A 12032-nucleotide genomic window follows, 5' to 3' on the forward strand; every position below is an offset into this window, starting at 1 on the left:
AAATAACTAAACTAAATAAATGGGTGTGGGAATCAAGTCCCTCCTAAACCGATATCATGTTAAGTAATCACTTATTGTGATATAGGAAGTTCCGCTTTAACAGTAATCAGATATGGTGAAGTTTTTTTAATTCAAGAAAATTTATCATTTGATCAACAAAAATATAATAATGACCACTAGAATTTATAAAATAAATCTTTAATATCCCATAAAAAATATCATTATCAACTATGTTCATCCTCAAGTAACGTGAAAATACGAAATAGAAAAATATAAATTCATAAGAGTCCACGTGCTGAGTAAAATCTAAAATATATTAATAAAATTTTATATCGAGAAAGAAAAGCGATAATTCACCATACTAAGTACTCAATAATAGTCTTTTACTAACGAAATGATAAAATGAAAACATATAGACTATATGAGTATTAAATAATAGTCTATTACTAACGAAATGAAAATATAAAAATATTAGAATTAAACTAAAATATTATTTGTAAGATTACCAATTATAACTATATACTTTGTGTATTAAATTTTAATTGAGTTTCATGTTTATATGATACTAGCCTAAAAACTGTGTTATGCACAATTTTTCTTTTTAATATTATAATGCTTTTAAATTTTTTAATTTAAATTGAATACTTAAATTTGTTCATTTAAAATTTAAATGATATGGTTTCATGATAAATATGCTAATACATATATGTGTTCATGACTTTTTTTTAATAAGAGATATTTGAAAAAGATAATGTTACCGATCAATTGATAGAATTTTATTGATACACTTAAATCTCTTTAAAGTAATAGGGCTGTGACCAAGAAAAAAAATATTATTTTAGCGAGTTTATTACTATATGGGTAAAAATACACCGTGTCTATTATGTTCGGACTTCGGAAAAAATATTATTTTAGCGAGGTTATTACTTTATCAATTATTAATTCATCGAGGTTTAACTATATTTAATTATGTTTTTATAAATAGTTGAAAGTCAATTTATTCAGATCAATAATATACGAATTACGAATTATACTTAGTCTAACAATAACTTTGTTTTATATTTTAACCTAGGGTGGTTACACCAATAAAAATTTAACTAATTTTTTAATCTGATTTTAAAACTTTTAAGAGCGGATCAATAAGATATATGATTTTGTTTAGTTGGTTGTATTATAATTTATTTTTAATTTTGTTTTAATTTGGATCAAGTGTATAATATATCTTTCATAGCCCATATGAATATTATATATTATTTTATTTTAACCCGATTAAATTGAATAATATTTTTTAGCATAATCTATAGTACTTATTATTTTATCTTAACTCAGGGCACATTATACCAACCAAATCCAATTAATTATATTTCGTTTCTTTTAAAATTTTTTTAGCCCAATTCATAATAAAATTTTATTTTAGTACGGGTAAAAAATGTATATTATTTTGTTTTATCTCGAGATCGTTATACCGAATTACCAATTATCCCTTTTTAGTGTAAATTATAATATATATATATATATAATAGATTTTTAATTTTTATCGTATAGTTTAATGAAATTATATTTTGATAGGGAAGTTTGATTAAATAAATAATTAAATTGGTTGTTATAGTAAAAAATGGTTTTGATATTTAATTTAAATAATGTTTTTGCGATGCACGCATTATTTTTAATATTACATAATATTTTTAAATTTAATTTGAAGTAAAAATTTGAAGTTATGAAACTTATTTATTTGAAATTTTTAATAATATAATTTAATAATACTTATTAATATATACATAGGTGTATAAGTTAGTGATATTATAATTTTAAAAAATAATGTAATGATTGCAATTTATATTTTTATTGAATATTATGAAAAATTATTATACTTAATTAAAAGGTAAATTTTAATTGACATCAAAAGTATATGTATTGTTATAAGTTTGTTAACGAACCAAATCCAACTAAGTATTCATATTTATGTTAGTTTAATATATTTAAACCCAAATTAATGGGTAAAATTTTATGTTTCGTGGCAAAAAAATTATGTTAGCTTGGACCCATTATATCAACCAAATCCAACTAATTATACTTACTATTTTATTTAACTTTATTTTAACCCGGGTGATTATTATTTTATTTTAAACCAAATGGATAATATATATTATTTTATTGTAGTTTGATGATATTATATCGACCCACGAATTTCCTTTTAAATTTTTATTCTAATATAGTCTGGTTCTTGCATTATTTTAAACCATGACATGAGATTGTTGTTGCTGTTGTTTAGGATGATGGTATTACGTTGTTCTTGTAAATACTTAAAAATTAATGAATTGCTAAAGTAAATGAGGTTAAAAAGTCTTTAAATAAAATAAACAAATAAGTGGCTGAAAAATGTGATTGATTAGTAATTAGTGATTATAATATTATAATTTTATTTTATTAAAAAACTTAGCCGTGATATTTAGAAAAATTGTTTTAATTGAGAGAAATAAAAAGATAACGTGCCATAATTGAAAACGATTTTTTTTTCTAATATAATTTGATTACTAAGACTAATAAAACTTTTAAGTAAAATAAGGGTAACTCATAAATCTATACCAAAAAGCAAGTATGGTACCAAAACTTTCAATATTTTCTTTTTTATATAATAGTAACAGTTAGATAATATATATATTAATAGTATAAATTTACGATTAATATTATAAAACAACAAATATTATAGTAGAGGCTTTTTAATATATATTGTTTTCAAGATTTTTATATTTATTTTCAATCTTTTAATAAAAAGAAGTTCTTTATGCAGCAAAGGATATTGGATTGCGTTTATATGTAAGTTACCCATGTTTGTTGTCCATTGGGTGTTAGTTTCCATCGAAGTTAAATAAGGTATGAGTTCTTATTACTTATTTTAGCATATTGCATAAAAATATATTAAAAAAGTGTAATTAAGTAAAAAAATAGTTAAATAAAGCTAATTAAATAAAATCATCTATTATAAATTTAAGATAATATTTAAATTGATGGAGGTTCTACCGAATATGATTTATTTAATTGATAACTTTAATAAATTAAATATAAAATCTATAGTTAATGATAATTGGATAATTTCAACTTGCACAGATTGCTAAGTATTTTACCAAATTTTTTAATGTTTACTCTATTATAATATGTAATGAATTAAAGAAATTAGTTAAATAAAGCTAATTAATAAAATCATCTTTGTTGTAAGTTCAAGATAATATTCAAATTGATGGAGGCTCTACAATATATAATTTTATTTAATTAATATTTTTAATAAATTAAATATAAAATTTATAAATAAGAATAATGATATAAATTTAATTTGTATAAAAAAGTAGGTAAGTTTCCAAATTTTTTAATAATTCATCTATTATAATATAATATCTATATGTTGGATATATGTAAAATTCAAATTCAAATTATATTGGGATCAAAATTCAAGATTTCAAATTCAGCATAAATATGGAATTGAATCGGATCACTTTGTCATACTTACATGTTCAACGATATATTAATTTTTTTTGTTGAGTCGAACAAAAAATTGTTAAGAAAATATGAAATCCGTACCGGGTGATTGTGTAGAATGGTCAAGTTAAGTAGATTGCATTTAACATACCTTATAAATTTGGAGGAAGATAATAATCTATACTATCTATACTATATTATAATAGCTGAAATACAGATAATTTGGTTCAGGTTCAACGATAATTCCCTAATTTTGATTATTACAAAAATAGATAAATGATGTTATATATCTAATAAACTACTAAATATAGTATACTTATCCTACCAAACTACGAATACAACTCTTTTTATTATTAAAAGATATAAATAATAGAAATAATAGTGTTACATATCTGCTAAACTACTGGAAATAGTCTATTTATTCTACTAAATTACGATTACATGTTATTCTATTATTTTTATTATAAATTTATAATTATTATATATTTATATAAATATTTTAAAAATATAATATAACTTGATAAATAAAAATTTTAAATATTAATGAAAACCCACGGGATTTAGGATAGTATAAATTTACGTGTAAAAAAAAGACGGAGGAAACGGATGGGCAAACAGGTGTACTCGCTTTCCTTGTTGATCACTCAAAAATACGATGCAAAAATTTAAAAAAGGAGGAGGATTAATGAATAATGAATAATGAATAATGATGATGTGTGTATGGGTGTGTCTTGAAACCAATTTACTCGTTTGTTTGTTTTGAGTTAGTTTTTTGACCGCGTGAAGACTAATATAAAACCAAGCTGGTGGTTCACTTGTCATCTCTCTCTCTTGCTAGTTGCTATACACACACAAACATGGATTGTGCTTACACATCTATTCTCTCTAAAACAAAAACACAGCTAATGTTATTATGTACTACTATTTCTCTGTTTCTCATGCAAGACTATGGTGTTGTAAGTTTACAATCATCTTCTGGAGTAGTACAACTACAAACTATTGAATTTAATAAAGCCTTTGCTCCTCTCTTTGGTGATGCCAATCTTCTTCGTTCCCATGATGACAAGTCCGTTAATCTTCACCTCAACCACTATACAGGTACTACTGTATATATAACCTATATTTCATCCTTTTTGATATTTGTTGTTCATATACATGCTTAACAAAAATACCTGAATCGATTGCTGGTGGTCTAAGTGCTTCATTTTTACGTTGCTTTTTACCCCTTATTGTTTCCAAAAATTTTAATATTTTTTACATGACAAATTTATACATGGGTGTCTAATTTTGATTTGAAAATGATTCCCTAATTAGAACGTATGTGTAAAAAAAAACTCAAGTCATGCTCGGTGTTTGTTTTGGCAAAGTTAGTAGTATGTATATTTACACAAAATTGAACACAGAAATAATCTTTGGTTTATGTCACTTGCTGCTGCTGCTACTGTTAAGCTGTGAAAAATACATATCAAGTTATCTGACATAAATTGGTGTCAGGTTCTGGTTTCAAGTCATCCCATCTCTACAGTCATGGGTTTTTCAGTGCTAAGATTAAGCTCCCTTCCACTTACACGGCTGGAATTGTGGTCGCTTTCTACGTAAGTGCTGTGCTTGATGTTTATATCAACATAATACAACTAATTCTCAGTTGAGCGTGTTCAATGTTTTATCTTGTTATATAAACTTTTTCACTCTCTACCCTATAACTTATCGGATTTGTCAATAGACAACAAACGGAGATGTATTCGAGAAGACTCACGACGAATTAGATTTTGAATTCTTGGGAAATGTTAAAGGGAAAGCATGGAGATTTCAGACGAATTTGTATGGAAATGGGAGCACAAGTAGAGGAAGAGAAGAAAGATATACTCTCTGGTTTGACCCTTCTAAACAATTTCATCGCTATACCATACTATGGACGCCAAACAATATCATGTCAGTGTCCCTCTTTTTTTTTTCTTCTTTCAAAAAAAGTCAATTATATCTCTCTCCAATATTTTTGTTTCATCTTTCATAATCTTCTTTAAAAACTCTTGTTTATTCAACAAACTATATATTGTTAGTTCAATTTAAGCTGCATGGCTTTGAATGTTTCTTCATTCAATTTAATGATATTAGATCTATGTCTATGTCATCTATTTGATTAATTCAATTCTTCAGTTTATTTTTGATGTTTGAAACGGTCCTTACATGATTTTTATTTCCGGGAACCATTTTGTTATTTTCATTTTCTCTGAATTAGTACAATTAACAACATAAATCTACATGCTGAGACTGCTGGTACTGCAGTTGTTCAATTTTAAGGAACTAGTATTTGTATCTGCTATGTTGATTTTGTAAGGGTTTAAATTTTTTTCAAGTGGTTTCTGATTGACAATGTGTAGTTGATTACTAACTAATTTAATCTGTAATGCATTTTCAGCTTTTACATCGATGATGTTCCCATCAGGGAAATAATTCACAATGAAGCAATGGGCGGAGACTACCCTTCAAAACCAATGTCTTTGTATGCTACCATTTGGGATGCTTCCGACTGGGCGACCTCTGGCGGCAAATATAAAGTCAACTACAAATACGCGCCATTTGTAGCTGAATTTACTGACCTCACTCTCCACGGATGCTCTGTTGATCCACTGGAAGAGTTTACAACTCCTAGTTGCAATGAAAATGACGTTACTTCTAGTTTTGCTAATGTCACTCCAAAACAACGAATGGCAATGAATAAATTCAGACAACGGTACATGTACTATTCGTATTGCTATGATACATTGAGATACCCTGTTGCGCTACCAGAGTGTGTGATTGATCCTCTGTTAAGAGAACAATTTAAGGACACTGGGAGGTTAAAATTTGGTGGCAAGCATCGTAGCAATTCACAGAGAAGAAGCAAGATTGGCAGAGGTAGAAACTAAAGAGAGCTGTGATTCTTACGGAGATTATTTTGTATAGACAAGAATAATGAATTCTGAGCCCTATATCATGTACAAATGTTTACGTTTGATATATTTGTTGATTATAAGTAAGTCCATGATATAGAAATCTTGGTGTAGTGATTGATGTAAAAATGATAATAAATACTGTTGAGCCATTGAACAATTTGAGCCTTGAATATGATGATTTATTAGGCAACTTTGTACTTGAGTATTATGGAGGAATTTTGAATATTGGCTTTGTTCATGATATTGGTGTTGTTGCTCAAGGGGTGCGGGCATCAAATAGAAACACATATTTAAATTAGTAAACAAAAATAACAAGAAAATATTGCATCTCCCAACCAAATTTAGGCATGTGATGCTACAAAAAGAATTGGATTTGTACTAAACTACATGTACCAGTAGAACAGAAATGTCCTGAATGAAAACTGGTTTGCTCCTATCATACTATAATCTGTCATCTCGATTGGTCATTTAAACTAGTTAAATTCCTTCCCTACTGATTGGTGGTGATGAACAAGTCATAACTTCAATGCCCGACTGACCTTGCTACTCATAACTCCTGGTTGGGAAGTTTTACACTGAGGAAACGATTGGATGCACCATGAGAATGAGAATCGGGAATGAGAATGGAGAGTATGGGAGGGGTTAACATGAATGAGAATGAAATGGAAACCCAAAAAATATGGTGGATAAGATTTATCCACCAAGAGTGAATGGAGTTCCCATTCCTCACCACTAAATTGGTAATCCAAACACTATCACTTAAGTTTAAGGATCCGATTCACTAGGATATCATGCTACAACATTCAGCTCAAGCCCGGTGGCATATATAATTAATCTTAGATTCACTAGGATGAATTCAAAATAATAGGAGAACAATGAGTAGTACATGTGTGTTTCACAAACACACAAGTGAATCGTCAAAAGGGCGCCACTGTAAGTTTGGTGCATAGACAGATATCAATAGCAATCCATTAAACAAAGTATGATTAAAATTTTAGTATAGTTCCGAAACAGCTCAAGTTTTTGTGTATATAATAAAAAAATTATCCGGGGGTAGCAACTAGTATGCGTACTTGTTTGCAGAGCAGCAGGAATGTTGTGCCAATTGCTGGGGTTGAAGATATTATCGAATTTTCATTTGACCTTGGTGTGATCAAGATCATCAAGTATTCCCTTCATCTTCACGTCTTGCAATTTATTGTTTTTCAATAGTACCTTGTACCAGCTCATAAACTTTGCTATGAACTCTGAAAACAAACTCCAAACGCTTGTATTATTACCATCACAAACAAGTAAAGTTTGTGAGTGCAGTTTACTATATTGGCAACCTTAAAAGTAGGCTTCACCCCTTTGATATGAAAAATAAAGCTAATGTTGCTGCAAGTTTACCTTCAATCTTCATAAAATTATGAACGTTCTTTCTGGATGGATCATTCTCTCTTTTGCACATTTCTTCAGTTGGATTGTTTGGGAAAGCAAAACAATCTATAATAGCTTCACGTCTCTGTCCATAATAACAAGTATGATTTTCAGTCCATTCATGAGATGGAACTATATATGTTACATTACATGTATTCAGGATCATACATTGGATTCCATGAACAAAATGTCAACATGAGTCTGTGATGATTCATCCAAGTGTCTCTTCAGTTCTCCAATCAAAGTCTGTACACAACTGTTAATCATCAGTACGTAAATGTTGAATATCGAATACTCAGCTGCCTATGTAAATAACTCTGTGAACCTCTTACTTTAAATATGAAAACCGGTGACACATTGTACTCTATAAGCTTTTGGAGTTCTCCACGGATTATAAAAAGCCTACAAACATTGGTTCAAAATATTGGTAAATATCATGTTACAGTAGATGTGGTTAATCGCATTACAGAAGTTTAAGATATGATTTTTAATCTTGTTATAGTCTTTATTACGGCCATAATCAGTAGTCACTTACTGTCTTGGGCTTTGCTCTTTTACTATGTCCTTAGCAACCTTTGCGATAGTGTCTTCCCAGCCCGTCATAATTTCATTGTCCTCCCTCAATTGTGAATTGGAGCTGTCGCAAATCCCACAAACTTGGTATGAATGGGGAAAGTGACACAAACAGCAACTAAACAAGAAAGTTTCAAATGCCTTAAAATAAATACACATAATTGATAGCAGATGATAGGTAACTTTAATATTACTTATATCTCCAAGTTGCCTCAAACGAACGTATAGCTTGTCGTAAATTGTTCTTGGAGTTGTTTGTGATTGTTTCGGCCAACTTGATGGCCAATTCAATTCCTTCTTGTTTTGCAATAAAATCCAAGACTTCCATAATCTGAAAACAAAGACATCCTTAAGAACTTATGATATAACAATTGCTGCTAAACTTACTGCGAGTTCAGGGTGAAGATGGTAACCTCTTCATTAGAAGGTGGAAGAAGCTTAATTAACCTAAAAAGGGTTTGAATTGGCTGTAATTTGGATACATCATTGCAACAAAAAAAGACCTTGTTACATCCATTATGCTTTTCCAGTATCCATTTTATATATAGAAGAGCATCTGTCGATAATTTATCCGCTTCATAGAGGACGATAGCTACAAAAGATGTATGAGAAGACGATAACATAGAGTCAGAGTATTATTCAGTAGTGCAGTGCTTGCATTGTAGAGCAGAGAGTAACTTTACCTTTATAGACACTGTTTGATGACTTGTTATACTTTTCATTAATAAGTTTAACTATCACATGCTTCTCATACCCTCTTAGCTCAGAGATATTAAGTTCCACATGATGAGATGATCGCTTCACGTTTACTTTGATACTGCTTAATGCTTCTCCCTATAACAAATTTGCATGTAAATCTTGGTCAATGCGCTACACAAATGCAGTTATTAGCTTAATTTTGTTAAATTTACAATTGTGGCTGTAAAGTTTGGATCGTCGATGAATGTTTAGTTTCACAAACTGACTTGTAAACATTGTTTAAAACCAACTAACATTGTTGCTACAACAATCAGTGATCCTGAAGTTGAACTGTATTTATATTCTTGTAAAGCAGAAAAAGCATGATATAGACCATACACTAAGTTATGTCCCAGTTTACCTTCAAGTAGAACTCCATGCACTCTTCTCTTACCTGTGATAATATACCAAAGAAATAGTGTTTCAGTTCTTAATTATACTGATGAATAGTTCAACGCTGAGAATTCAATTCCTACTAATATCATTGCAAAGAATTTGAGAACGGTGCTGCTGATTTAGACTCTGATTACCTTGACTTCTTGCCTTGGAATCAGGTGAAGGTGATAGCGGCTTATCATTTATCATGCTGCTATTTGCATTCATTTCTCATTGAAACATCTCACAGGGTAAGGTATACAAGAAGGTTCGATTAATTTGTCAAGTTTGTTGAAATTGAAATCTAAAGTGTTAGTTCTGAATTGTATGATTTCATGTCTACTAAATGCTAAATTGGAGGTGATATATCCGTCAATGGTAAATTGTGTTTCCTAGAGTTTCTAATCCAGTTTTTAAAATATATATGCAGGTCCTAACATAGTTTAGAAATGTTTTCTTTTTACACAATTTAGCAATGTTAATGATTTATATCCGATCCTTATTTAGTGGTGTTCCCCAACCCATCCGTATGTTTGCTCCTTAGCGAGTCTGTGTTGCCCATGAGAGGGTCAGTAAAATAATTTAATTGCAAGTGGCAACAAGTATGAGTTTTTGACCCGGGGACATTGAGAATTAAAGAGGAAGATTGTTCGTACGGCATAGGTAAGTCTCATGTGAAAAAATTTATGAGCCAAGGTATTGTCCCACTTACTTTTACGTACTTCTAGTTATCATTATATATCATTTTATACATAGAACACACATAGTTGTGCACATATAAGCCGAAGTTTTTTTTGAGTAAACAGCCTCTTCATTCTTTGGAATGAAAGTAAGGCTGCATATGGTACCCTCCCCCGACACTATCCTAGATGGTATTTACCGGGTACGGTTGATTGATTGATATAAGGATTTGTTTTCCAATACTTTAATTGGTTTGGGATATTTGGCCAACTGACAAGCAAAGATAGGTCGCTCTGAGAAATCGTCTGTATATTGTTACCTGTATTTCATCATAACCATAGATTTCACGCAGCAAGGCCAAGATCATGGTACGCTTTCCTACCCCCGGAAGCCCTTCAAATATGAAGTGGCTGATGTCTTGTGATTTAGCCTGCAATATCATAAAATCTCCATTATAGCTTTATTACTTACAATCGAGGTAATACATATCTACCAGTCATTTTACCATGGTCATAAGCTCCATGGCTTTTTCTCTGTTGCAGATGAATTCTGTTAAATTATGCGGACGATACTTGTCTGCCCAAGTAAACATATTTGTTCCCTCCACACTCCTACTGAGCTCCTCTACATTTGATGCAACTGTTTTAGTTAATGTCGATTCTGGTAGAAGTGACGTCCCTGTCTTGGATTTACATCGCGGTGGTGATATTTGCAATGCTGGTGGTTCATGGTTTATCACCGAAACTCTCTCCCTCATTGGCTTCCCTGTATTTAATATAAGGTTACTTTTGCTTTCCGCTAAACTACTTTTATCTTCCTTTTTACCTTTGTCCAAATCAATGTCCTGTTGCTTCGATGACAATGATGTAGAAGAGGATGAACACTCTTTCTCGTCCTTGCTGCGGAAAAACAAGCAAAATGTACCCAATTGTTGCATAGTAACAATAAAACTTGACCGCGTACTGGACGTATATGAAACTGCGTCATGATTCTCTATTGCGGATGGAAGTTTTTCTTTATTAATGTCTAAAGTGAAATCAGTGAGGCCTTTATAATAAGGACTGCTATGACTACTTTTCTTATCCTCTAGAGCTTCATTTCTTTTGTTTAATGCGTCGAGGCTTTCTTCTGTTAATTCTGACTCCTCTTTCTTGGTATATGTTAACAGGCTGCTGGTTTTCTTTAACCAGGAAGTGCCTTTTCCTGAGGTCGTCGATCGATTAGAAGAATGGCTAGACACGAAAACGTCAGGAGCTGATATGGAACGTGGGATGGGTGGACTCGGCATCGGAGATTTCTGGGAAAATAGGAAGAATGTGCTAAGTAGGAATGAACACGATTACTCTGATGCACATTTTTTAACTTCTTGGAAGTGTTTGTATAGAAGATCAGCATTGACGGACAAAACTAAGAAGATGATTACAATGGTGAAAAGATAAAAGGTGGCAATATGAAATGTTCTAATTTATTACTTGTTTTTGTTTTTATTTTTTTTCCGAGACTAACTGAGATGGTAAAACGTGCCTACCACTGGAGGGTGGATCCAGAAAAAATAATTATGCCGAGGTCCTTGAAATTTGTACCATACGCAAGGAAAATATAACTGAACGGACAATAGTACTTTGTTTATGAGGAGTGCATCAAGGATATGGCAAGGAACACATCCCAGACATGGTAAGGAATGTAATTCCACTAGAGTTGAGTCAATTTTCTACTTATCAAATTCGAGTTTGAGGTCTTTTGTTCGAGTCATCCTAATTTTTTTTTGAGTTGTCTTTTTTTGTTAAGTAAAAATTATCTAATCTAAAATTTGCATTTGGATCCGACTCATTTATT

General features: G+C 30.5%; 2 protein-coding genes across 3 annotated transcripts; one reads left to right on the forward strand and one right to left on the reverse strand.

The window, feature by feature from the left end:
- The first annotated feature begins 4238 nt into the window (after nucleotides 1-4238).
- Nucleotides 4239-6582, forward strand: LOC141662963 (putative xyloglucan endotransglucosylase/hydrolase protein 30). Its single transcript, XM_074469253.1, has 4 exons — nucleotides 4239-4572; nucleotides 4969-5069; nucleotides 5198-5406; nucleotides 5894-6582. Exons 1-4 carry the CDS (start codon nucleotides 4332-4334, stop codon nucleotides 6381-6383), a joined length of 1041 nt encoding a protein of 346 aa, XP_074325354.1. The 5' UTR covers nucleotides 4239-4331; the 3' UTR covers nucleotides 6384-6582.
- A 297-nt stretch (nucleotides 6583-6879) lies between these two features.
- LOC141662937 (replication factor C subunit 3-like) lies at nucleotides 6880-11535 on the reverse strand. 2 transcript variants are annotated; one of them, XM_074469252.1, is made up of 11 exons: nucleotides 10702-11535; nucleotides 10516-10626; nucleotides 9502-9534; nucleotides 9086-9236; nucleotides 8816-8994; nucleotides 8597-8733; nucleotides 8365-8466; nucleotides 8162-8231; nucleotides 7998-8075; nucleotides 7800-7914; nucleotides 6880-7657 (listed from the first exon to the last, which is right to left on the reverse strand). In XM_074469252.1, exons 1-11 carry the CDS (start codon nucleotides 11482-11484, stop codon nucleotides 7545-7547), a joined length of 1872 nt encoding a protein of 623 aa, XP_074325353.1. In that variant the 5' UTR covers nucleotides 11485-11535; the 3' UTR covers nucleotides 6880-7544. The 2 variants fall into 2 exon arrangements, with proteins under 2 accessions (XP_074325353.1, XP_074325351.1); XM_074469250.1 differs by having other exon boundaries at nucleotides 8365-8520.
- Between the last annotated feature and the right edge of the window lie 497 nt (nucleotides 11536-12032).

This window comes from Apium graveolens, chromosome 1, assembly GCF_009905375.1.
Source record: "Apium graveolens cultivar Ventura chromosome 1, ASM990537v1, whole genome shotgun sequence".
In the NCBI taxonomy this organism is placed as follows: Eukaryota; Viridiplantae; Streptophyta; class Magnoliopsida; order Apiales; family Apiaceae; genus Apium; species Apium graveolens.

What these genes read in the sequence shown, in the direction of transcription:
- LOC141662963 (XM_074469253.1), top strand. Translation starts at nt 4,332, where the DNA reads ATGGATTGTGCTTACACATCTATTCTCTCTAAAACAAAAACACAGCTA. An exon ending in GAATTGTGGTCGCTTTCTAC is followed by an intron (nt 5,070 to 5,197) that starts GTAAGTGCTGTG and finishes ATTTGTCAATAG; the next exon opens with ACAACAAACGGAGATGTATT. An exon ending in TGGACGCCAAACAATATCAT is followed by an intron (nt 5,407 to 5,893) that starts GTCAGTGTCCCT and finishes ATGCATTTTCAG; the next exon opens with CTTTTACATCGATGATGTTC.
- LOC141662937 (XM_074469250.1), bottom strand. Translation starts at nt 11,484, where the DNA reads ATGCCGAGTCCACCCATCCCACGTTCCATATCAGCTCCTGACGTTTTC. An exon ending in GAGGCAACTTGGAGATATAA is followed by an intron (nt 8,521 to 8,596) that starts GTAATATTAAAG and finishes TTTCTTGTTTAG; the next exon opens with TTGCTGTTTGTGTCACTTTC. An exon ending in AAAGAGCAAAGCCCAAGACA is followed by an intron (nt 8,232 to 8,364) that starts GTAAGTGACTAC and finishes CAATGTTTGTAG; the next exon opens with GCTTTTTATAATCCGTGGAG.